This window comes from Dermatophagoides pteronyssinus, unplaced genomic scaffold, assembly GCF_027571235.1.
Source record: "Dermatophagoides pteronyssinus isolate colony J.1.1.1.1 unplaced genomic scaffold, Derpt_VIB-CSIC_2022.12 sq0018, whole genome shotgun sequence".
Taxonomy (NCBI): domain Eukaryota; kingdom Metazoa; phylum Arthropoda; class Arachnida; order Sarcoptiformes; family Pyroglyphidae; genus Dermatophagoides; species Dermatophagoides pteronyssinus.
This window is the reverse complement of record NW_027461542.1, coordinates 337409-364191: the sequence shown is the minus strand read 5'-3', so window position 1 is coordinate 364191 and position 26783 is coordinate 337409. Positions and strand designations below refer to the sequence as shown.

At 28.0% G+C, this 26783-nt stretch overlaps 6 protein-coding genes, 1 long non-coding RNA gene and 1 other non-coding gene across 17 annotated transcripts; 5 read left to right on the top strand and 3 right to left on the bottom strand.

Annotated features, from left to right (window-relative positions):
* Positions 1-931: 931 nt before the first annotated feature.
* sas (stranded at second transmembrane protein) lies at positions 932-8779 on the top strand. Its single transcript, XM_075822611.1, is given in 12 exon segments — positions 932-2473; positions 2688-2845; positions 3016-3142; positions 3407-3833; positions 3973-5251; positions 5253-5931; positions 5996-6274; positions 6349-6603; positions 6669-7899; positions 7995-8092; positions 8203-8414; positions 8484-8779. Coding segments are annotated over 12 exon segments (5454 nt in total). The 5' UTR covers positions 932-1911; the 3' UTR covers positions 8631-8779.
* Positions 8780-12193: 3414 nt separating this feature from the next.
* On the top strand, positions 12194-19432 carry LOC113795607 (sodium/calcium exchanger 1-like). Of its 10 annotated transcripts, none has more exons than XR_012846763.1 (12): positions 12194-14571; positions 14642-14938; positions 15029-15459; positions 15575-15666; positions 15737-15873; positions 15959-16058; positions 16142-16246; positions 16314-16472; positions 16561-17514; positions 18005-18065; positions 18147-19256; positions 19314-19432. XR_012846763.1 is itself a non-coding variant. In XM_075822596.1 (9 exons), exons 1-9 carry the CDS (start codon positions 13495-13497, stop codon positions 16929-16931), a joined length of 2769 nt encoding a protein of 922 aa, XP_075678711.1. In that variant the 5' UTR covers positions 12194-13494; the 3' UTR covers positions 16932-19432. The 10 variants fall into 10 exon arrangements, 1 of the variants encoding a protein (XP_075678711.1); XR_012846762.1 differs by having other exon boundaries at positions 18143-19256; XR_012846764.1 differs by lacking the exon at positions 18005-18065 and having other exon boundaries at positions 18633-19256.
* LOC113795608 (EARP-interacting protein homolog) lies at positions 19277-20621 on the bottom strand. Its single transcript, XM_027345806.2, has one exon. The coding sequence runs from the start codon at positions 20527-20529 to the stop codon at positions 19282-19284; it is 1248 nt and encodes a 415-aa protein (XP_027201607.2). The 5' UTR covers positions 20530-20621; the 3' UTR covers positions 19277-19281.
* A 28-nt stretch (positions 20622-20649) lies between these two features.
* On the top strand, positions 20650-21221 carry LOC113795610 (uncharacterized). Its single transcript, XM_027345808.2, has 2 exons — positions 20650-20829; positions 20904-21221. Exons 1-2 carry the CDS (start codon positions 20728-20730, stop codon positions 21027-21029), a joined length of 228 nt encoding a protein of 75 aa, XP_027201609.2. The 5' UTR covers positions 20650-20727; the 3' UTR covers positions 21030-21221.
* Positions 21163-23623, bottom strand: LOC113795549 (uncharacterized). The gene is made up of 4 exons (XM_027345737.2): positions 23139-23623; positions 22135-23064; positions 21670-22063; positions 21163-21597 (listed from the first exon to the last, which is right to left on the bottom strand). The coding sequence occupies exons 1-4, from the start codon at positions 23274-23276 to the stop codon at positions 21251-21253; spliced, it is 1809 nt and encodes a 602-aa protein (XP_027201538.2). The 5' UTR covers positions 23277-23623; the 3' UTR covers positions 21163-21250.
* Positions 23624-23750: 127 nt separating this feature from the next.
* On the top strand, positions 23751-26249 carry LOC113795625 (U3 small nucleolar RNA-associated protein 25 homolog). Its single transcript, XM_027345831.2, has 2 exons — positions 23751-24127; positions 24193-26249. Exons 1-2 carry the CDS (start codon positions 23844-23846, stop codon positions 26177-26179), a joined length of 2271 nt encoding a protein of 756 aa, XP_027201632.2. The 5' UTR covers positions 23751-23843; the 3' UTR covers positions 26180-26249.
* On the bottom strand, positions 25820-26732 carry LOC142645686 (uncharacterized). The gene is made up of 3 exons (XR_012846765.1): positions 26334-26732; positions 26017-26270; positions 25820-25959 (listed from the first exon to the last, which is right to left on the bottom strand). It is a non-coding gene; the product is annotated as an uncharacterized LOC142645686 (long non-coding RNA).
* TRNAL-CAG (transfer RNA leucine (anticodon CAG)) lies at positions 26358-26564 on the top strand. The gene is made up of 2 exons: positions 26358-26395; positions 26518-26564. It is a non-coding gene; the product is annotated as a tRNA-Leu (tRNA).
* Positions 26733-26783: the final 51 nt, after the last annotated feature.

Sequence of the window (26783 nt, the reverse complement as noted above, 5' to 3'; positions counted from 1 at the left end):
AAAAATCCAGATTCAATCTTCTATTTTTTTCACATGTTTTCTCGCTTCTTCTTCTCCTGCTGCTCTCATCGACTTGTTTATTGTCCTGTGATGATCAATAAATAACAAAAAGAATGAAAGTTTTTTTCCAAAAGAAAATTACATAATTTTTCTTTGAGAAACAGTGGTCCACTCAATAAACGAGACCAATCAATGTTCAATTTGAATTTTTTTAAAAAATTTTCAAAAAGGAAAAAAAACTAAATGTTTTAAAATAGGATTTTCGTCGTTTTGCATCATCATTTTTGCGCATCTTTAGATTTTTGTTTCATCGTTTTTCTTCTTTTGCTTATCTCCATCATTAAGATAAGAAATCTTTACCAAAACGAAACGAAAAACATTTTTACCATCGATCAAATTTCTGATATCACCTAAAAGAGTAACATCGCACCGCATCACACACACACAAATATCGTTATTTTTATCATCGCTTATCATCACCGGAATAAGATGGTTATTTTCTTCATCAACAACATTAACACTCCTGTGCGCTCATGTGACTGCTGTTACTTATGTTGATTTGGGTGATTTACAGTGAAAATCAATGAAACTTTACGTTTTTGATTAAATTAAGTTAGTCGGTCAGTTTGTTTTCGTTGATAACAGCAAAACTGGATTCACCACCACCACAGTGCAGTGTGTGGGGAAAGTCATCGGTCACATTTAAAAAAAAAATTCAACGCTCCCGATTTGATTTGATTTGAAATTATGGAACGATAAGAAGAAAAATCGAGGGAAAAAATACCGAAAAAAAGTTTGAAAAAAACTTTTTCGGTTCAAAAACATCCCAAACAAACAAACAAACAGATAAAATGGTCATTCAAGTAACTAACTAACTAGTTTATTTTCCATTCATTCAACGATCAACAGTAACAACATTTTTCTTCTTTTTCTTCATTCTGGTTTATCTTGTCCGATCATTGAAGACAACGACCATTGAATAACTTTAAGATGAACTATAGTTGCTGCTGCTAGACAGTGTTTCTTCAGTATTCTTCTTCAAGAGACTTCTTCAAGACCATCATCATCTTTAGAAGAAAAAAGAAGAAAAATTTTGTTCGAAAAAAAAGAGAACCAAATGCTGCTTCTTACCTGAACATATCGGGCATATGATGATGGTGATCATCATGTTGGTGGCCATCTGACACCGAACACCGAACAACAAAATCAAAAGAAAGAAAGAAAGAAAGACCGATTGGGTAGGTCGTGTGTGTGTGTGTTCAACTATGCTTTCCAAAAAGGTTATTGTCGAAAGAAAGAAGAAAGAAGAAGAAAATTGATTAATAAAGAGAGCGACCACGGTCGAATTCTCCAACCAAACACAAACACAAATCATCGTCAACATCATCATCAGATTGGTATAACCTTGGTCTTTTCGTCGATGATGATGATCGACTTATTTTTGGCTACATTTTATTTTGTTTGAACCTTTCATTCATTCAGTTTTTTTTTTGGTGCAGCTTTTGTTTGACCATTTTGGATTGCGTGTGTGTGTCTGCCAATGTGAACAAATGTCAGTTCGAGAAAAAAATTCATCAGATGTTGTTGTGTGTAAGCCAGCCAGCCTGCAAACCAAAGATTTTTTTTTTCTGACCAAATGTTTGTAAATGTGTGTTTCTTTAGTCCATCGATTGAAACTTTCTTTTGTTTAAGTGAAAATTTTGGTTCAGTTTGTTCAATAAACATACACAACAGACATGAAAATCTGAAAATCCAAAAGAAATGAAAATCACCATTTCCGATCGGATGATCGCCATCATTTGAGTGGCCCAGCTGTTTGATTTTTTTTCTTCAATTTACAGTGGTTGTTTCAAGTGAAATTTCGTTTTCCAATTCAATCAACAAAAAACCCTAATAACCAACTAAGCAAAAATGGCAAACAAAATTATGAAATTGATAAAAATCTTCGGTATAATTTTCTATATTATACAACAATCGAATAGTGTTGATATTTTTTCACCACCACCAACAACAACAACTATAACAACAACAATCGATTCTTCACCAACTACTTTATCATCATCAATTGATCTCCGCAATTTTTTCTCCAAATCCCCACCATTATCCGCACCACCAAAATCTTCAGCGTCCAAATCATCAGTTAATCATTGTCATCGTTGTAAAAATGGTGGCCATTTATTATCATCATTGATTATACAGGAACCGAATACGAATTGTATCAGTGGCCATTATTTTACATCTTTAAAAATAAATAATAACCACGATGACCACCATAACCACGAAGATGATAATGATCGATGTGATTGTGATTTTGTTTGTGCAAGAAAATCTGGCCAAACATGTCTTAATCCATCATCATCATCTGATCGAAATATGAATACTAATGCCTCTGGTAGTAATCATTCGATTGTAAATAGTCATTGTGATCCTTATTTAAAATTATTTTGTAATCAAACATCCAAATTATGTGAAGGTAATCAATTATTATTTTCTTCCATCTTCCATCATTATCTTTAGGGCAATCAGATCAATTTTCCAAAATGGACAAAAAAGTCCATTGTATTCATTCATTCTGTAAATACTGATTAATCTTTGATCTCTTTTCCTTCTTTTTCTTTTCTGGTTTTTTCGTTTTGATTTTGTTGTTTTTTATCAAATAAACATCATTATCGTTATGATTTTTGTAGGAAGTTTATCATTGAAAATTAATCATATAAAAAATGATTCCGTTGAAATTGAATGGAAATCATTCAATAATCATCGAAAACCAGCAAGAATAAATAATGAAATCTACCTTGCCCATTATGTACCACAGCCATTAAAATTACAATTTGATAAAATTAATGTAAGTTTTTCAAGTTTTCAAAATCGCATTTTGCATTTTGCATTTTGCTTTTTGCATTTTGCTTTGCATTTAACCAAAACCATTTTCACATCGTTAAAACATTCACAAATTCATAAACCAATTATCGTTATCACCTTTGTTTATCACCTCTTTTTTCTCAACATAACTAGTCAAATATAACCGAACTAAATAATGGACATTATCAAACAAGATTGGAACGATTAAAACCAAATACCAATTATATTGTAAAAGTTATCAGTAATCATCGTGAAGAATTATCAATCTTCACTACCAAAGGTATGTTTCAGTTGTTATCCTAATTTCAATCATTTGATTCATTTTCTATTGTTTTTTCTTTTTCTGATCTTGATAATTTTCTGTTTTTATCTTTTTTCATCTTTCACTCGGTTCAATGAACATGATATATGTGTTTGGTGGTTGTTTGGTTATTTTTATCATTTTCACCTTGTTCCCATACTCTAAATCAAATTAAACATCAAAAATCAACCATCACCTTCAAAACACCTTTGTAATTTGTAATTTTAATTATAATTATAATAGCCAATATATTACCTGAAATATTACCAAAAGTATTAGTTACATATCGTAATGCATCATCGATTACAATTGTATTTGATGATTTTAAACCTGATTTGGATAGTGGTTATGCAATACATTATCGTCCAATCAATAATAATAATGGTTTTTTACACCATCATAGTAATCAATGGTTAATAATAAAATCAAATGGTAAACCATTTTATACATTAACTGGTTTGAAACCAAATTCCCCTTATATGATACAAATATTTACATGGAATGATTCTAATGATCATAAACAAATATTATGTTCAGAAATTATTGAAACAAATACTGAAAAAGGTTGTTTTTATCATAATCGTTCATATGAATTAAATGAAATCATTTCAAATGATTGTGAACAAATTTGTCAATGTAATATTGATAGTATTGTTAATTGTCGTAAACGGTATGTTATATTTTTGTTTTTTCAACGCTTACCTTCAAAACACACCTGGATTACACCTGAATTTTTCATTAACCCTTTACTCTTTCTTGATTTTTTTTATCATTAACCCTTTACCCTTACTTGATTTTGTTTCAACCAGATGTGAATCACCATATTTATCCGTGAATGAAGCAAAAAAAACTAATCTTAAATGTACATTTGTAACAACAAATCATAATGATTATGATGATGATAAATGTTGTTTACAATGTATGAATGTAGGTGATGATCAACAAAATAACCATTTAGCATCATCATCACAATCATATTTATTGGAACATGAATCACAATCAACTGAATTTGTTGGTAAACCTGGAATTTGTCCAACAATCAACAGCGAATTGAATTTGATTAGTGATGGTCATAGTGATGATAATCAAACAACAACAACAACATGTATGAATGAATGTCAACATGATTATCATTGTACAGGTGTAAATAAATGTTGTAAAAATTATTGTGGTTTATTATCATGTCAGATGCCTATAAATTATCATCAACCGAAACCGCAACAACCTCAACAACATTCGACCATCGTCAAAACTACCAATAATAATGATGATTGTCCACTAAAATGTGACCCAAATTCACAATGTCGTTTTATTGAAAAAGAATCGGCTTATCGATGTATTTGCCGTGACGATTATAACAACAAAAAAGATGATAAAATGAATGGTTGCCATCATTTTGATTATAATGATGGTCATGGTGATGGTGATAAAAATCAACGAAAACATCAATGCCAATTTCAAAATAAAACCTATCATATTGGACAAACATTTGAATATGATTGTTCGATTTGTCATTGTTCGGAAGCATTAGAAATTGAATGTAAACGTAAATGTATTGATTATCTTTCGGAACAAAATATACCGAAAAATTGTCATCTTATTGATGATATTTATGATCCAATTTGTTGTAAAAAACAAATTTGTCATCATTATCATTATTCATCGGCGGTGGATGATACGAAAAATATTTCCACTACATGTCATCATTCAAATCAAACATATAATGTAAATGACACATTCAATATTGGTTGTGAATTAAAATGTTCATGTCAAACAAATGGACAAATTGAATGTCAACCACGTTGTTTTGATGATAATAATAATAATCATGGTTATCATGAACAATATTGTCATCTACGTCCAGATCCAGATGATCCTGATTGTTGTAAAATATCAATTTGTGATTATAATTCAACAATTACCGAACCAAAACTTTTAATCGAAATGGCTGAATCAATAAATTCAACTGCCATTAAATTTCGTTTGTTATTGTTCAATTTAAACAACGATAATGATAATGATGATGATAATTTAACCATCAATTTTGGACGATTTAATCAAACAATCGAATCGGATAATATAACATATCATAAATGAAATTATAACGAAAAAAATGCAAACAATTATAACAAATGATTCGAAAGAAATTTTACTTACAAATTTACAACCAGAAACAGATTATTCAGTTTATTTTCAATTGAAAAAATATCAAAGTAATACGGTTGTTGTAAGAACATTCCCCAATGGTATTGATCATACATTTAAAGGTTGTTTTCATGGTAGTGATATTATACAAGTTGGTGAAATATTCTATGATGGTGATTGTGAATTTAAATGTATTTGTAAAGAAGGTGGTATACGTGATTGTATTGAACGTTGTCCAATATTTGTTGATTTGATTGGTTTGGAAAATTGTCATATGATACAATCACCGGATGATTCTTGTTGTACGATACCAATATGTGATAGTAATAATAATGAACAACAACCATCGATACAATCGATAACTGATGGATGTTTATATGAAAATGGTAAACATTATCGAATCGGTGATCAATGGACTAATGGTGATGGTTGTATGGAAAAAACCTGTACATGCATGTTTAATAAATTGAATAATGTTACGGAAATTAAATGTAAAAATCACCATTGTCCAGAAATATTACCATCAATACTTAAACCAAATGATGATTGTCCAAGTCCAAAATTAATACAAACAAATGATCCATGTGTTTGTCCTTATGTTGTTTGTGAAAATAATATTAATCGTAAGTATTTTTTCGGTTTGTTTGTTTCATTCAAACATTATCTTTTATCAATCAATCAATTTAGCACTGGATATGCCAAATCTAACAAATGTTTTGCTACCTACAATCAAAAACAATCAAAATTATTGTGAATTTAAAGGTAATAAAATCGGAATTGGTGAAGAATTTTATGATAGTTGTCGTGCAATTTGTTTATGTAACATTAATCGTACACTTGATTGTCATTCGATTCAATGTGAACATAATTTTGGTCCACATACAACCAAATGTTTGGAATGGGAAATTGATCCGTTATTCGTTCCACGGCCACCGAATTGTTGCCCCGAACCGAAATGTAAAAATGGTAAGTTTGACTGAATTCTTTGAATTTAAAGTTGAAAATTCTGTTGTTTTTTATCGATACTATTTCCACTTTAGATGGTTCATGTTCATATGCTGGTATTCGTTTTGCAAATTATCAAACAATACCACAAGAATTATTACCATGTCATAAACGTTGTATATGTGATACGGGTATGGTTCGATGTCGGAATATTTGTCCAGATGTACCGGATGAACCACCATTAGGTTTACCATGTCCAAAATCATTAACATTTCGTGGTCATTTACCCGGTGATGATTGTTGTATTCATTGGCAATGTCGTGAACAATATAATCATGATGATAAAATTTGTAAGTTTTTTTAATTGATTTATCATGATTTTCATTAATTTTAACGAAAAAAACTCATGTTTTAGATGGAAAATGTTCATATAATGATAAAATTTATAAATTGGGTGAATATTGGGATGATAATCAAACGGAAATACATCGTCGTTGTCAATGTAAAATAACCAATGGAATTCTACATGTTTTATGTGATCCTGGTTTATGTCAACCAATTACGGAAAGATTTTTGGAACCAACAGCTGAATGTCGAACGCCAACAGTTATTACACCAAAAGATGTAATAATGTGTCCATATGTTATTTGTAATAATACCGGTAAATATGGTGATGATTTAGATCATTTGGATATTGTTGCTATAAATGCTACATCAGCAAGGATTCGTTTTACAATACCATCCATTTATGTTGGTTTATTGGGACATGCTGAAGTACATTATACAACCGATATAAATATACCAAGAAATAAATGGAATATACAGAAATTTGCCCGACCAAAACGTTTATTCGATATACCAAATATTGAATATCATTTAGGTAATCTGCAACCGAATACAAATTATTTTTTACAAATTGAAATTCTTATTGAATCATTGAAAACTGGTCCGATAAGTGAAATTTATAAAATTTTCCTACCACCATTACCACGATCATCGATGATAACATCGACAACAACAACAACAACAACAAGTACATTACCACCTGTAATTATGTTGGATATGAATTTAACAGCAACAATTATTGATCATAATTCATTGAGAATTGAATGGCGTCCATTTACACCGCAGGAAAGAAAATTTATTGATGGTTTACAGGTTCGATATAGGAAAACTGCTCAAACACAAGCTCAAACATCATCATTATATGACAGAAATAATGACGATAATATTTGGCTTAGTAGCCAAATATTACATCGTGATATAACATTTTATGTTATAAATAAATTAGAACCCGAAACACCGTATCTAATTGATCTACAATTTCAATCAATCGATCAAATTAATGCAAATATAATATCATCGAAACCGATTTTGATTGAAACACCATCACCACCATCATCAACATCGGGTATTGATTTTGATTTTAATTTTCATATTTTACCCGATGATGTTTCAATCGATAATGGTCATATTAATATTGAACTGAAAAATTTACCAAAACCATTAAATAAATTTATTAATGTTGGCCGTATTCATTATCAAAATATTAAAACTATGGATACATTTTATCATTTTGTTAATATTGATGATGATAATAATGAAAATGGAAAAATATCATTTTCAAATCTTTTACCAAATACAAGGTATGCTTTCAGTGTTTAATTTGATTTTTTTGATTTTTTTGATTAATTTCTTCATTTCATCATTTCATCGACATCATTTTGTCACCCTTTGACAGATATAAATTATGGATCGATTTATATTTAACCAATGGTCAAATAATTACATCCAATACTATTGACCTTATTACTAATTTTGATTCAAATCTTTTTAAAGGTAAAAGATATACACTTGACACAATCACTTGCTTGCTGTCAGTTGGTTTGAAAACCTGATTTCAAACTTTTTAATCTCCTTCTCCCTCTCTCTCGCCCAATTAAAAACAGATAAAAATGGTGGTGGTGGTGCGGCATCATCGTTGATGAATGTTTCATCAACATCTCGGTATCTATTTGGTTTGACAATATTATCGATATTTATGTTTACTGCTGGTACAATATTTTTCATCATAACCTGTATTTGTTTACGTCGTCATTCGACAGCGGCTATTACTCGTGTTTGTATTTCCGAAGCAGCATATGATAATCCTACTTATAAGGTATAATGATGATCACGTGACTTGTCTTCATTTTTTTGTAAAAAATTTTGTAATTTTTTTTTTAAATAGACATTCGAAATGAAATCGGATACAAAAACTAATCTAAATAATTTAAATCATCATCATCATCATAATGGCGATTCATCATCATTAACAGCAACAACATTAACAACAACAACAACGAATGGATGCAATTCAGTTGTTTGTCCTAAATAAAATTCTTGTCTAAATTTTTTTTTCAAATTTTACCTAAAAAAAACCAAATCTTTGTATATTTATTCATCATCGTTTTATCTCATTTATGAATGACCCTGATTTTTGTATATTTTTCATTCTTTCTTTGTCCGGTGGATAATAATTGAAATTGAAATAAAAATTATTTTTCTTTTTGAAAAAACTTTCGAGTCAAAAACAATGAATTTTATGATTGAAATAGATGGATGGTTAGATTGATTGATGGACATTGTATCATCATTAAAATCAAAATCATTTTTATGTTTTTGAAATGATGAATAATTTAAGATAAAAGCTTTTAAATATGTTTGTTTGTTTGTTTTTCTTTCGTTTCTTCTTCGAAAAAGAAGAAAAAATTAATTAAAATTCAACTAAAAAATATGTGCAAAGAATTTTGAAAAAAACAAATTTTTTTTCTTCAAATTCCGGAAACAAAGAATTTTTTTTTGTTGTTGTCAAGAACGTCATCTATGAACATAAACAAAATTACAAAAATTCGAACGTTTCGAAACATTCGAATGTTTTGAAAACGTTCGAATGTTTTTGGTTTTTTAATTTTTTAAAATTTCATTTCATTTCATCTTTAAAACATGACATTTTGACGTTTTTCGTTGTTTTCGTTGTTGTTGTTTCAATAAAGGAAATTGTTCTTCTTCTTTTTCTTCTTCTTCGTTTGTTTTCAATTAGAAAAATAGATTTTTTTTTTTATTATTAAATTTTCATCACAATCATCACAATCATCATCATCATTGTCCAGATCTATGACATTTTCTATAAATTTTATAGCAGGATAAAACGCCATTGAAATAATAATAATATATTTTCGTTGTTGTTGTTGTTGCTGTTCTGGATTAGAAAATGAAACATTTTTGGTTCTGTTTCGGTCAAAACAATCGTCCATATGGCTACATGGAAAACAGCAAAAAAAAAACAACAACAAAAACAACATCATCATATCCAATGTAATCAAAAGTGTCAACCGAATTGGTTTTTATTTTTCTTTTTTTTTCATTGACAAAAACAGAGAAAGAATTTGTGTACAGAATATTTTCGTTTTGTTGTATATTCTTGTCACAATAAGCTAAATTCTTTTTTTTTGTTGGTTAGAATCGAAAAAAAAAAATTCTGCTACAAACATACAGAACACAACAGCAACATTCAAGTTAAAATAGTTGCAACTCCCCTTCAACAACAAAAGAAGAATTTTTATGATTAAATGTAATCTATCTCTCTGTGTTTGTGTGTGGTATTTTTTTCCGTTTGTTCGTTTGTTTGTCATTCTGATCTTGATTCTTCTACTTCCTTACACTTAAATGTTTTCAATGTTTTTTTGGCTTGATTCTGTTCTCTGCATGTGTGTGTTTGTGTGTGTGTGTGAAGACCCATATCAATTGGTAGAATATATTATTCTGTGCTCAAAAAAAAATGGTAATGAAGAAAGTGAACACAAAACCAAAATGAAATTCTGTGGCGCATGTCATTTCAATAATCATTCTTGTGATTCTTGCAATTCTCTGCTAACTCTCTCTCTCACTCTCTCACTCTATGACTAACCAAATGTATAATGATATTCTTGGTAAAAGAATATAATTCTCAGTGAAAACAAACACACACTACACACTATACCACACTCATCTCATCTCATTTCATTCTCATCATCATCATCATATTTTGGGTGATGATAAATATATAAGTGTGTGTGTGTGTGTGTTTGTTTGTGTGGAAAAAGAAAAGAAGAATGTTGGAGAGTGAGAGAGAGTGAAAAGTTTTTCATTTTTGTGAATTACCAATTCTAATGATGATGGTCGTGGTGGTGGTGGTGGTACACTACGACAATTTTTTGGTTTCATCAGTTAAATTCTGTTGTCGTTTGTGTTTCTCGTTTCATTTCACAATTCTTTTATCGTTTTGTTTTTTGTTGCAAAACAACGAAAAAAACGATCAAAAGTCGAACAACGAAACTGGGTAAATTTTTTTTCTCGTTGTTGTTGTTGTCAGTGAAAAACAACAAGAGAAAAATTTGTTTAAAACAATTTCTGATTCATTTATTCAGTGACTTTTTTTTCAGCAGAATTCTTGTTGTTGTCGCTTTCTCATCATCATCATCATCAACATTCGTTTTTTCTGTTTGTTTGTTATTACTAGACCATGTCAATTCTTGAATTGAATGTTGAATGTTGAATTGATGAGAGAAAGTGATTCTTGAATAAATTTTTTCTTTTCTTTTATGATCGGGTGTTTGTATTCAACTAGCCATATCGTTTGTTTGATATTCATGATTGTCATCATCATCATTTTCTTTGAATTCTTTTCTTTCATTTCATTGAAAATGTGTTTTGTTTTTCTTCCTGAATGTTTATCATAATGATGACCATTTGAATAACAATTTACATATCCATCTTTATTTTCAATTTCTTCAATGATAACAACAACAACAACAAGAATTCATCCGATATCATCCTCATCAAATCAAATCAAATCAACAATAACATCACTTCAAATCATTGATTTTTTTTCTTCATCTGAATCATTATTCATTCGAAGAAAAAAAATAACATTGTCTGTTTTGTTTTCATCATCATCATCATCATCATCGATTCTGAATTCTGTGAAAAATCTTCATTAATAATCAAATGTTTGCATAATAATAATAACAACCAACCAACCGACCAAGAAGAATAAGAAAAAAAAATCATGTGGTGTCTACCAATGATGATGATGATAAGCATGTGTTTGGTGTTTGGTGTGTATAAATCAAAATGATTTTTTCATTTTGATTCAATCAACACCTATTGAAATTAGAAATTGAAATGGAATCGGAATCCGAATCATCATCATGGAATAAAATAACAAAAACCAGAAAAAAATATGGTTAGAATTTGAATTTCGACAACAACAACAACGGAAAAAAATATTATTATTCTTGATTCTCTATTCTCCAATTCACACATAGAGAATCATTTCTCTCTCTCGCTGTATGAATTTATAATTAAAAATATTTTTTTCTCGTTTTTTGTTTGAAAGAATTGGCATCACTTCAATGTGATTGTAGAAAAAAAAAATAAATTCTTATTTACTGCTGTAGATATATTCTTCTTCTTCTTCTTCTTCAACTTACTAAGTCTTTCATTCTCTCTATCGCTTTCACTGTTTTATTCTCTATTCTTTATGAAAAAGTTTTTTTTTCAATCATAAAATTTGTATTGTTGTTTTCACTGATATGATATGATATTATACCCTTTTTTCAACCAAAACTGAAAAAGAATTCAACGAAGAATTTTGAATTTTAAATCAAATGTTAAAAAAGAAGCCAAAAGCAGAATAAGAAGAAGAAGAAAAACATCAATAAAACTTTAAAACAATAAATAAATGTCATCATCATTGGCATTGTTGTTTGGTTTTGTTTTGTTTTTATTTTAATCAAATCAAAATCTTCAAAAAGTTTTTTGGTCGGATGAATGAAAAAGTCTATAAAAATTTTGTAAAGTTTTTATGACTTTATTAAAAAATTGATTTTCTTCTTACTTTGCATCAATGTAAAAAACAACAACAACAACAGAGAAAACTTTTATTATCATCAATTTTAATTCAATTTGAATTCAATCAATTGTTGAGATATATTTGTCGCCGTGTATTATCACCATTATTATCATTATTATTAACATTATCATCATCATCATAGTGTATTATCATCACTTTTACGAAATGGTAATATAATTATCACCACCAACTTAAATCCACCGCATCCGTTTTTTTTCATTCATTTTGTTTTATTCAAACAACATTCCTCATCAAAAATCATTTTATTTTCGCATATTTTTCGCATTGTTTTTTTGCTTTTCGGTTTTTTGCCGAAAAAAATTCAAAGAAAAATTCTTCTTCTTCGCCTGTAATTTAGTCGTTATTCAGTATATATTCGCCTCTCTTTTACATCTCTATTTTATTTTCTTCTTTGAAGATTCTGTTTGTCTGTGTGTGTGTGTGTTTGCGAAGAAGAAACACTTTACACACATGCCATCAATGTTTGTTTTCTAAGAGATTTTTTTTTCTCGCTGTGTTGCCTCCATATTATCATCATCATCATCATCATTATTATTAGTCGTTTGTAACCATATTGTCTCTCTACTGTATATTCTTGGTTATAATAATAATAATAAAAATCACTTTATTCAAGACAAACATTGCCCGAATAGAATCTTTCGTTTGCTTTGTTTCTGTTTGTTCGGGAAAAGAATTCACTTATCAAGAATAAAAAATGATTGGAAAAATCTATTTTATATTCATTTCTAATTCAGAATATAGGAATTATGAATGAAACAAAAACAAAACAAAAAAAAATGATGCGGATATTTTTGTTGATTATTTAATAAATTTTCATCATCATCATCATCGATGTTCACATACATCACACACACACACACATCAAATCATGGTTGATTGAAAACAATGTGGCCAGAAAAATATCGATACAGTAAAATTTTCTAACACAAATCATCCACTGTGTCAAAAATAATAACGACAAAACAAAACAAACATCGATTATATCGATTATCGGAATATCGAATTTCAGAATTTTTTTTCAATTCAACACAAGAGAAAACATGAAAAATGATGAACAACGATAATCAACAACAACCGGTCAAATAACAAGATTTTTCGTTTTTCTTTTTTCTTTTTTCACCATCACCAGCATTTCGAATCAAATTTCATTTTGTTTGGTTGCAAAATCTTTTCGAAAAATTCTCAAAATTCATTATCATCATCATCATCATCCTATTTAAGTGCTAAAACTTTCTTTCATCATTATATTTTCATATTTTTTGCAGAAAAGAAAAAGAAGAAAATTATGGAAAATCTAATCAAATTATCATTTGTAAAATATTTAATCATTATCGTTATTATAATTAACTGCCAATTAATTGGTCATGTATTTGGCCGTCGTAATAAAAATATTAGTGATGAAATAGAATTAGAACCAGGTACAATACGTTGTTCACCTGGACTAATTATCCCAGTATGGGAACCAACAACAAATTTAGCATTAGGTGATATTATTGCTCGTGGTGTTATTTATTTTGTTATACTTGTTTATATGTTTGTTGGTGTATCGATTGTTGCCGATAAATTTATGGCTGCAATTGAAGTTATAACATCACAAGAAAAACAAATTACAATTAAAAAACCAAATCGTGAACCACAAATAATCAGTGTTCGTATTTGGAATGAGACTGTTTCCAATTTAACATTAATGGCATTAGGTTCATCTGCACCGGAAATTTTACTTTCAATTATTGAAGTTTATGCTCAAGATTATCAAGCCGGTGAACTTGGACCCGGTACTATTGTCGGTAGTGCAGCATTCAATATGTTTGTTATAATTGGTATTTGTGTATCGGTTATACCAAATGGTGAATATAAAAAAATAAAACATTTACGTGTATTTTTTGTTACAATGATATGGAGTGTTTTTGCCTATATTTGGCTTTGTTTAATATTAACATGGTCATCATATGGAGTGATTGAAATTTGGGAAGGTTTAGTTACATTTATGATGTTTCCAGCAACAGTATTGACTGCATATATTGCTGATCGTCGTCTTTTAGTTTATAAATATTTATCAAAAAAATATCGTATGAATAAACGTGGTATGATTGTTGGTACTGAAGGTGAAGATTTAGAATTATCACAAACAACTAAAATACATAATCATCATTTAAATGATAATAATAATGGTGTTTTTAAAACATTTGAAGAAATTGATGATGAAACAAGAGAATTTGAAGAACATCGACAAGAATATATGCAAGTATTACGTGAAATAAGAAAAAAACATCCATCAGCATCAATGAATGAAATTGAAGTTTTAGCAAGAAATGAAATTATGAATCGTGGTCCAAAAAGTAGAGCATTTTATCGTTTACAAGTAAGTTTTTTTTTCTAATTTTGATTTTGTAACAATTTTGTGTTTCAATGTAATAATTTTTTTTCAAAAGGCAACAAGAAAATTAACCGGTGGAAATGTTCTAAGCAAACGACGTGTTGAAAAGAAAAAAGAGATAAAAAAATCAACAAAAAAATATGATAATACAATCAAAGTATTTTTTGATCCAGGTCATTATACAGTAATGGAAAATGTTGGTGAATTTGCTGTAACCGTTTCACGTGAAGGTGATATTAATCATTCAATTTGTGTTGATTTTAAAACTGAAGATGGTACAGCAAATGCTGGTTCCGATTATGAAGCTGTTGAGGGTACACTTATTTTTCGTAGTGGTGAAGCACATAAACAGGTTTGTTTAATTGGATTTTTTTTATTTCATTTCAAATTCTGTTTGTCAAAAACTAATTTTTCAATCATTTTTTCCATCCAAAATTTTCAGATTTATATAACCGTAATTGATGATGATGTATTTGAAGAAGATGAACATTTTTATGTTATACTGAGTAATCCAAGATTTTTAAGCCATGATAATTTAAATGGTATCAATCAAAGTGGTAGTGTTAGTGGTGGGGCTGGTGGTACTGGTGGTGGTATTAGTTCGAATCAAAATTTACCAAAATTACAGCTAAGTACACCAGCCGTTGCAACAGTTATGATATTAGATGATGATCATTCGGGTGTATTTTCATTTTCGGAAGGACAATATGAAATATCTGAATCAGTTGGTGAATATCATTTAGAAGTTAGCCGTTATAGTGGTGCAAGAGGAAAAGTTATTTTACCATATAAAACAATTGAAGGAACAGCAAAAGGTGGTAATGATTTTATACAAACATCTGGCCATATTATATTTGAAGATAATCAAACATCGTTAGTATTAATCAATCATAATCATAATTTCATTTTTATATTTTGTTTTGTTATTAGTTTTTAATTAATCGATCAATCATTTATATCATTTTCTCCAATCCTCTTTCGAAAATAGACAATATATTCCAATCAACATTATGGACAATGAAAGCTATGAAAAAGATGTAATTTTCTATGTTGAACTTGGTGAACCAATTCGTGAAGAAGGTATCTCTTTCTTTTTGTTGTCATTGATGAAAAATAACATTAATTTTTTTTTTTACTTCCCAAAATAAAGATTTAAATACAAATAATAATGATAATCGTGAAGCACAAACAGCAGCCGATGCTGATGAAATTGCATTATTAGGTAAACCAAAATTAGGTGAACTTTATAAATGTCAAGTTTGTATTCGTGAAAGTAAAGAATTCAAGGTAGGATCTGTTTGTGTTTTTGTTTTTTGTTTCGATCTAATCAATTTTGTTTTTTGTTTTATATGGTTTGGAAAATTCGATATAGAGTATGGTTGATAAACTTATTTCAAAAGCAAATACAAGCATAACAATTGGATCATCATCATGGAAAGAACAATTTATTGAAGCAATTACCGTTTCGGCAGGTTTGTTTTTGTTGATTAATTTATTCCATTTGAAATTGGAATGAAAAAAAAATAATGAGAAATATATTTTTTTTTCTCATCAGGAGATGATGATGATGATGAAGAAAAGATGCCATCCTGTTCCGATTATGTGATGCATTTTTTCACATTATTTTGGAAATTATTATTTGCATTCGTACCGCCAACAGGTTAATATTACCATTATTAAAATTCAATTTTTTTTTGATTAATTTTTTTTTCATCAAATATTTAAAGATTATATGAATGGATGGCTATGTTTTGTTTGTTCGATTCTGGTAATTGGAATTTTAACAGCATTTATTGGTGATTTTGCATCACATTTTGGCTGTACAAGTGGAATTAAAGATACTGTTACAGCTATTTCATTTGTAGCATTAGGAACTAGTGTTCCAGGTATGTTTAGTCTATTTAATATCTGGAAAAAAGATGACATTTATTAATGAATCTTTTTTTTTGTTTTTGGTATCCAAAATATAATTAGATACATTTGCCAGTAAAGTTGCTGCTCAAAATGATAAATATGCCGATTCATCAATCGGTAATGTTACTGGTAGTAATGCTGTCAATGTTTTTCTTGGCATTGGTATTGCATGGACATTGGCTGCATTTGTTAATGCATATAGAGGAACAGAATTTCGTATTGATCCGGGTAGTTTAGCATATTCGGTTACATTATTCTGTGTATCAGCTGCATTCTGTTGCCTAATATTAATGATACGAAGAAGAGCTGGTGGTGAGCTCGGTGGACCACTTATTTCAAAAACATTGACAACAATATTATTTGTCGGCATTTGGTTATTCTATATTCTAATGTCATGTTTAGAAGCATATGAAGTTATTCCGGGTTTCTAGATGAAAAAAAAACGAAATCAAAATTTATTTTCAATTTCAAAGACTAAAACACATCCAATATATCAAGAAGACTACTGTTATTGAAACGGCGGATTAAAATCAAACTACGGGATATAGTGGACAACATTCGATCATGGATTGTATATGATAAAGATTTTGTCAAAGTTTTTTTTGCTATTGAAAATTAGATGATGGTTATCGATTTTATTTCAAAAAATTTTTTATTTCAAGTCGACCAATCTGGCTGTAGTCAAAAAAAAGAAAGAAATTTATTGTACGAATGTGTGCGTATGTGGATTGTGTGTATTGTATGGTCATCATCATTTTTGTTCCTTGCGAAGATAATGCCAAATCATTTAATTTTTTTTTCATTGTTTTTTTTGAATTCAATTTTGTAAATGCCAATTTCATTGTGAAAACAAAACAAAACAAAACAACCAAGTGAAATTTCAATCTTCAAACAGATAAAACACACAAAAAACGCCCTATCAACTTGCCAAACAAAGAAAACTAAACTGAAACAACAGAGTGAGAAATAACAAAAACAAACAAAAAACGACATCGACAATTATCGATTTTTCATGTAAATATTCATTCATTCATTGAATAACATTCATTATCATTACTATTTTTTTTTTGAAACAGAGAGAACAAAACCAAAACTTTATCCTATTTATTTACTTCTTCTTTTTTTTGAAAATTAGTTTATTCTTTCTTTCTTTTTTCCGGTTCTTTCTTTGTCCAAATTTTAGAGAGACAATTTTAAACTTTTTCTTTCTTTTTTGTATGTGTGCAATTTGCGAATCTTCTTTTCTTCAAAATTACTCAATGAACTCTTCTTTGTTTTTTTCTCCTAAATTGTCCATAATGTTTATTTTTTTTTCAATTTTCCAAACAATTTTTTTTCCCATTCAGTTTCTCTCTATATCTAATCTTTTTTCTTTTCTTTAAAATAATCGGATTCTTTTCTGTTGATGACTTTGTTGTTGTTTTTCAATCTCCGCCCAATCCAATTTCAATTTATTTATTTCTACCATTAATCGCTTAGTATACCTTTTCAACTTTTTTTTTAGTTTTTAGCCTTGAAATTCAGTAGAAAACTTTACCAACCAACCAACCAACAACATGAAAAAGGTTTTACTTTCGTTGAAAATAATAATAATAATATTTAATTAAAATTCATTCAATTCTGTTTTATTTTGTTTTGTCAGTCAGTCAGTCAGTCAGTCAGATAATCTGGAATTCTTTATTTTGTTGTTGTTGTTGTTGAATAGAATACAGAATTTTACAAACTTATAAAAACAAACGAGAAACATTTTGGCCTTATAAATTTACTATATATATAAATATATTTTGGATTCAATCGATTTGTCGTTGTCGTCGTCGTTTATAATTATAATTATTTTTTCTTGTTAAAAATTTTTATCAAAAAAATTATAATGTTAATGTTCGTTGTTGTTGTTGTTTTTTTATTTATAAAAACAAAAATCTTGTTGAAAAGTTTGTAATTTGAAAATATTTAATACGCGATTGTAGAATTGTTGTTATTTTTTTTCTCTCTCTCTCTCTCTCTCTTCATTATCAAAAAATTTTTATTTTAAAAAAATTTTAAAAATTCATTTATTTATAACATTTTTTTTTCTTCTTCCATTTCCATCATTATCATCGTTCATTATCATTATAAATCGTTGTAATTTTCAGTAAAAATTATTTTGAAAAATCCTTGCGGTCTATAATTAATTGTGTGTGTTTGAAACATCTTTTCGCCCGTGAATCTCATTACAAAAAATTTACTTATAAAAATATCAGCGCCGAAAATAATAAGAATTTCAACGTTGAAACAATAATTAATAGAATATATTCAAACAAAAGTAGATATTGTTGCCATAGTAATGAATATAAAATATTTAATATTAAATTTAGACAATATAAAATCAATGACAGTATTGATGATTGTTGTTGATATAATGATAATAGATTAAATTCAGTTATTAATATTGAAATGAATAACGAAATTTCCAACCAAAATAATGTTTGACGATAAACAAATACTGATGCTTTAGATATTTATAGAAAGGAGAAAGAAAAAACAAACAATCAAAATGAGATAATTTTGGAAGCAATTAAAAACAAACCTTTATAGACAAAAATGATTGATTGAATAATTGAATGAAATATGGTTAAAATAAGAATAAAATTGAACGATGTTTTTGCTATGATTGTCATCTTGGAAAATTTCCTCAATATGATTCGGCAAAATGACCAGAGATCCCAAATAGAAATGGAAAAAAACAATTCAATCACCATGGTAACCATTTCAATATGGTATGTATGTTTACTGTTGTTATCGTTAAACAAAAATATTCATTTTTTCTTCATCAGGTACTTTGTTTATAATTAAACGTCCATCATAGCTTAATGATGCAAAAATCCATGGATCATTTGGTGACCATTCAATTGAATAAACACTATCAGCATGATCTTCAAATTTTTTAATTAAACCATCATCATTTTGATTATTATTTGGATTTTGATTTGATTGTTGATTCGATGAAATTAATAAACGTTTTATATTAAAATCTTCTTCTTTATCTAATAAATCTTCTTGTTCAATTAATTGTCCATATGGTTGTGATGCAATTGATGATATACGTAATAGATTAACATTACCATCACTACTTGATGATAATACTAAATGATCATGAAATGAATTATACCGAACGGACCAAACCCAATGTGTATGATGTAACATTTTCAATATTGGTTTTGTTGTATCACGAATATCCCAAAATTTCACTTGACAATCATCACCACCAGTTGCTAGATAATGTTGTGAATTTGGATTAAAATCCATATCACGTATCATTTGACTATGAGCTTGTGTTATTTGCCATACATTATTATTATTAGCATTCGATGATGATATTCGTAAATCTTTTGCATAAATATTATTATTACAAACAATAGTTACAATATTTGAATTAAAATGTGGACTCCAATTACAGGTGGATATTTTGGATAAACGATTCGAATGCATTGTTTTATTATTACCACCAGGATTATCAATAGTTATATAACGTTTAAGTTGTTGTGTTTCCAAATCAATATAAGCTAATTTACTTTCCAAACATAATATTAATTCATTTTCATCATCTGGTTTTAGACGAGCAATACGACCAAAATTTTCATCAAATTTTTCCCGATCAAATGTATGATATTTTTCCAATTCCAATACGACGGCATTTTCATTTTCATTTAGATTTTCAGTAATATCAATAGGTATATGCCATAATGTAAAACAATTGATAATTTTATTCGTTTCCGATAATGATGAATAACATGTTAATAAATTTTGTGGTTGTTTTGAAAATGAAATCATATGCCATATTTCACCATAACTATGACGAAATACAGCTTTTAATAATGAATTACTTTCTTCAATATATTCCAATAAATGAACATAATTTTCATTCGATTTTAATGATTGTGTACCGACAAAAAATCTTGATGGAAGATGTTCACTATATTGTGAACATAATGCACGACATTCATGATCTAATCCATAGATTAATGATGGATTTTCCGATACGGATCGCATTTTATTTTCGTTTTGAAGAAAATTACAAAATAATAAATTATAATCACCAAATCATCATCGATCGAATGTTTTTTTTTCTCGCCAAAAATGTACGTACATTATGATTAGGCTTCGGGATAACATGTGAAAATTTTGCATTTAAAATTTTTTTCGTTTTTTCGTGTTTGTTTCAACAAAATTATTTTCGCCAAAACAAAAATGAGTTCACCGGTTCTTGCGGATACAAATACAGAGGAAAAAGATCCAATCGAAGAAATGCTTGATCGTACTGGTTGTAAAAAGACACACATTTCTTTACAGGTATTTTATTTATGTGAAATGTTTGAAATTACCCAAAAATAATAATAACGAGTTTTTTCATTCAAAACATTTAGGAATGTATGTATGAACATAAAGATTGGCGAAAATGTCAACATTTAGTAAATGAATTAAGGGATTGTATGTTGGAATATGAAAAACAAAAACGACCAGAATTTCAAAATATAGATGGTGAAAAATAATCTCTCCAAATGTTAATCTCTTTTTTTAATTGAAAAAAAACTTGTTAATTTTTAAAAAAAACATTTAGTCAAGCTTAGGAATAAAAAACAAAACAACAAAAAATGATTGTATTATTACTTCTTTCCATTATAATTTATTTTTTTAAAAAAATAAATAATTTACAATAAATATAATTCAATTTATTAAATCTATATTATCATTATAATTATAATTATTTAAATTATGTTCTTATAATTGGTGATGATGTTATTGGTGATGATGTAATTGTTGTTGTTATTGTTGATGGTAATGTTGTTATTGGTATTGTATTATCACAAACATTATGATGATTATCATATTGAAAATGTTTTGATGAATGTTTAAAATTTGCATTTGAAAATTTAAATGTTTCATCATGTTGTTGTTGTTGTTGTTGTTGCTGAATATAAGAACAATTATCATCCGAATAATATTCTAATTCTTCATTATAAATATCCGTATCGGGTATTAAAAATTGTTTATTATTTGTTGTCCACATTATTCTTGTCAATATAGCGAATGCTAGAAAATCTGCAGTTGCGGAAAATCCTTGAATGAAATGAATAAAAATCAATGAAAAGAAAATTATTGTTTTTTAGCCAGAAAATCACAAAAATTTACCTGTAATAATTTTACAACGCCACATAAGATCAATATGTATGGCAACAATAGCAACTAATGGTAAATGTACAAACCAAACTAACATACCGGCACCAAAATGCAGATAAAATTTTAAACGTCTTGAATCTTGTTCTAACATCATTGTATGTCGTAATTCATATATAAACCATAACATTAATATTATACGAAAACCAATACTTATCCAACCGGGTGCCGTATGAAATTCATCAACTTCTTCAATCATATTTAATGATTGTTTCATCCAAATAAATAATAAAATATTTATAACAATATAAATTGTAGCCATTATTAATAATATTGTTTTGGAAAATGTTTCTGGTTTTGTAAATGGCCATCCTTTTGCAATGATCAATACGAATAACATTAATAAGGCCTATAAAGGGGGTTAAAGAAAAAAAATTACAAAATTACAAAACAAAACATCAACAACAACAACACACTTACAATAGACATAATTTTCAACACTTCAGCAATAGTAAATAATGTTTCAAAACCTTCACCATTTTCAGCGAATACAATTTTATGTAAACAAATGAAAAAATATGATAATGAATGTAATAATAATGAAATTGTAAATAAATAATTTAAATTTTTCATCATTTTCTGTCCGGTTAATGCATAAATTTGCATTATAATCAATATTATATAACCTAAATCAAGTAATATGAAAAACCAAAAATTTTGTTGTTCATAGGAAAATTGATAATCCGAATCGATTAAACGTGCGGATGATATACGATTATCTGGATGACCATTTACAATCCATAAATTATATGATAATAATATTTTTTCATTTGTTTCCATTGTCCATTGAAATGATGTTTGATTTTTTTGATATTTACGTTTGCATGGTAATAATATTAGATACCAAAAACTAGCATCTTTTTGTCCATCAATCATAAATGCTAATTGATAATTTGGTATATTTAAATTTTGACATTGATTATCACAGGTACCATTTATGGGGCATGGTATATAACGAAAATATTCATTATCATCATCATCATTATCGTTTGATGTTGAATTATGACAAATTTTTTTTCTGGAATTTTTCGGTTGAATAACATTGAAAATATCTGAACAAAATTTCGAACCTAAATCATTTGAAGTTTGATTACAATTTGGTTGAATATTTTTTGTTTTTAGATAGATATTATAAATATGTTTGAATAGAGTACGATTAGCAAATAATAATACACCAGAATTATAGATAGGATTTTGTTTTGATTGTTGATGATTTTCACTATTATTATTGGATGACGTAAATATTCTATTTGATTGATGATTCAATAGGGTTATGTTTCCAAATATATATCCACTTGTTTCTAATCGATGATTTGGATCGGTACGTTGAAAACCAAATCTAGTTATCACCTAAAATTCGTGGAAAAATAAATCAATCAATCAGAAAAAGTCATTCAACAACAAAAGAAGATAATAATCCTCACTTTGAACAAAGTTGATGATGGTGACCATATTCCTTGTACATGTATACTATTGACAAATGTTAACGAAACAAGAAAAAACAACAAAAACAAAATTATGGATGAAAAATATGCCCTCGGTTTATATGATGACCGAGACATAATTTCTTCTTCTTTATTCAATTTTTCAGTGTTTGTCGAATCAATTATTTTATCGCGAGAAAAAAAATCGATTTTGAAAAACAATGAGGATGATGATGATTTTTGGTCTACTACGATGTTGTCGCCAATCAATTCATTTCTTTTTCAATTTTTTTGGTTGGTGTTTTGGTTGTTATCGTTTGTTTGTCGTCAATTTCGATTTAATTAACAAACATAATAATAATGCTTGAACGTAATAATAATAACTATTAAAAGCGGATTATAAAATTTTTTTTTGTCAACATTTTGCTTTTTTTTTGTTGCTTGAAATGAAAACAAAATCCAAAATAGCTCGACTCGATGATACCATGAATGTATATAGAAGATAATCTATATTTGGATACATTGTATAAACACAGTGTTTTTGTTTTATCGCGCTATATATACAATGTTCAAGGATTTCCTGTCATGTGATTTCGTACTTGCAATGTATTAATTTGTTTTTCGAATGTTTTGTTGTAAAAAAAAAGTCATGCCTTGTTGTTTTTTTTTTTTTTGGGATTCATTTGATAAAATTTTCATGAAAATATGGCCCGAAAACATGGAATTAAACGAAATAAATCAGCCATCATCAATGATAATGATAATGATGATAAAAAATTACAACGAAAAGAAGCTAAACATTTAAAAGATTTTGGTGAAAAACATCCAATTAATGATAAAATTCGTTTAGAAGATCGTTGTGCTAAACGTGTTTATGAAACAAATGATGAAAATGAAAAGAAAATCGATGATATTGATCAATCATCATCAACGAACATGGTTGAAAAATCTAATTTACAACCAGATTATTATGAACAATTATTAGATGTGTAAGTATAATCCGTTTTTTTATGTAAAAAAACTTGTTTCACATTCATAATATTTCATTATTTAGATTCGGTAAAAACAAAGACGTAGCTCCAGAATCGGATCCTAGCGATGATGATGATGATGATGAAATGGAATCAACAGTTCAATCTTCACAGAATGATAATGAAGATTCTGAAGAAGATTTTAATAGCGAAGATGAAGATGCCAATGATAATGATGATGATGATGATGATGAACAACAAATGAAACCAGATAACAATATCAACGATAATTTTGTTCGTCATTTTTTCACCAATTTTCAATCAAACGATATTGAATTATTAAAAACATCTAAACAACAGACAATTAATCAATCATATCGATATCCAAATATTGGTACATTTATTGAAACACGATCATCGATTGAATGTTTTAATTTGATCCGAATCACTGATCAACCACCAACCAATTTAGATTCAATTCAATTGAGACCATCATTGCGTGAAAATATATCAAAAACAATGTTAAAATTAACAAATAAAAAACATCAAGCGCTGACATCATTTCAATTGGAACTTTTATCATTATTAATGACATATAAAAATTTATTCTATCCAGAACGAACAATGAATAATAGTGAACAAATTCGTCTTGTTTATTCATTACATGCATTGAATCATATTCTTCGTACACGTTCAAGAATTATTTCACATAATTCAAAAATCAAAAATAATCTTAATCATCAAAATATAATGGATAAAGAAGAATATCGTGATCAAGGTCTAACACGACCAAAAGTTCTAATCGTTTTGCCATTTAGACATTCAGCATATTTAACAGTAAATCTTATGATTGATCTACTTTTTGGTGATAATAAAGATTCGGGTGAGAAAAAAATTCATCTTATGAATTATAAACGTTTTGTTAAAGAATTTGGTCCTGGTTCAATGGATGATCAATTACGAATTAGTTCACGAAAACCAGATGATTATAAACAATTATTTGCCGGAAATATTGATGATTCATTTCGTCTGGGTTTATCATTGACGAAAAAATCATTAAAATTATATTCAGATTTTTATTCATCCGATATAATCATAGCATCACCATTAGGTCTTCGTTTAATCATTGGTGCATCAGGTGATGAAAAACGTGATTATGATTTTCTTTCATCATTGGATATGGTTATTATGGATCAAACGGATATTTTTCTAATGCAAAATTGGGAACATGTTCTACATTTATTTGATCATCTGCATCGTAAACCACGTGAAACACATGGTGTTGATTTTTCACGTGTAAAATTATGGATTCTAGAATTATGGTCAAAATTTTATTATCAATTAATATTGTTTACATCGATTCAATCACCAATGATAAATGGATTTTTTAATAAATTTTCAACAAATTTTGATGGTAAATTAATTATACGTAATGAAATTGATCATAATCATTCAGCTATTAATCATGTTTATATACAATGTTCACAAATATTTCAAAGATTTGAATGTGAAACATTCGGACAACGAATGGCTGATGCAAGATTTGAATTTTTCACACAAAAAATTCTACCAAAATTTCGTCATGATCCAATGATGATACGTACAATGATTTTTATACCATCATATTTTGATTTTGTACGTTTACGTAATTATTTTCGTAATGAAGATATAAGTTTTTCACAAATATGTGAATATTCTAAACCGGGTAAAGTTGCAAAAGCCAGGCATATTTTCTTTTATGGTGGTCGTCATTTTCTTCTTTACACTGAACGTTATCATTTTTATCATCGACCAACAATAAAAGGTATACGTCATTTGATTTTTTATGAACCACCATTATATTCAAAATTCTATTCCGAAATGATAAATTCAATGAATTATTCAAATCAAGGTAAAAAAATGTTTACCGATTATAGTTCAATGACTGTTACGGTTCTGTATAATAAATTTGATATACCAACATTATTACCATTAATTGGAACAAAATCAATGTCAAAATTATTATCATCATCATCCGCATCCACATCGAATAATGTTCATATGTTTATTACTGAAAATATTCTTCATTGATTTTGATTCTTTTGATTCTGATTCTAAATTTTTAATAAAATTTTTATTTTGTTGATTCCGAATGATGAAATCTAATTTTGTTTCGTGATTCCTAAACAAAATCAATGGGGGTGTACCGTGTTAATATTCATTGAAAAAATCATTAATTTCAAACCTGATTTTCATTTTCATATTGCTAGTCAAGATGCCCGAGTGGTCTAAGGGGTTTGTTTCAGGCATAAATTATCCCGAGAGAATTCATTTTGAAAATTTTATGATAAACAGGAAATCACATAGAATTGTTATTGAAATTCTTTGCTTGTCAAAATATGAATTCTCAATTGCGGGAATTGTGAATATACAAATCGACATAACGTCGGCGTGGGTTCGAATCCCACTCTTGACATTTAAGTTATTTTTTTTTCGTTGTTGTTGATTCTTGTCCTTCTTTTTCTTTGTTGTTTATCATCGGAAAATGATTTTGATTGAATTCTGAAGAATTTGTTTTGGGAAAAAATAATAACGGGAATTTTCATTTTTTTTCAAATTCAAAAAAAAAACATTCGAAAAAAGGAAAAATTCGAACATTTTCAACAAAAAAAAATCAAACTGTGCTGACATCTAT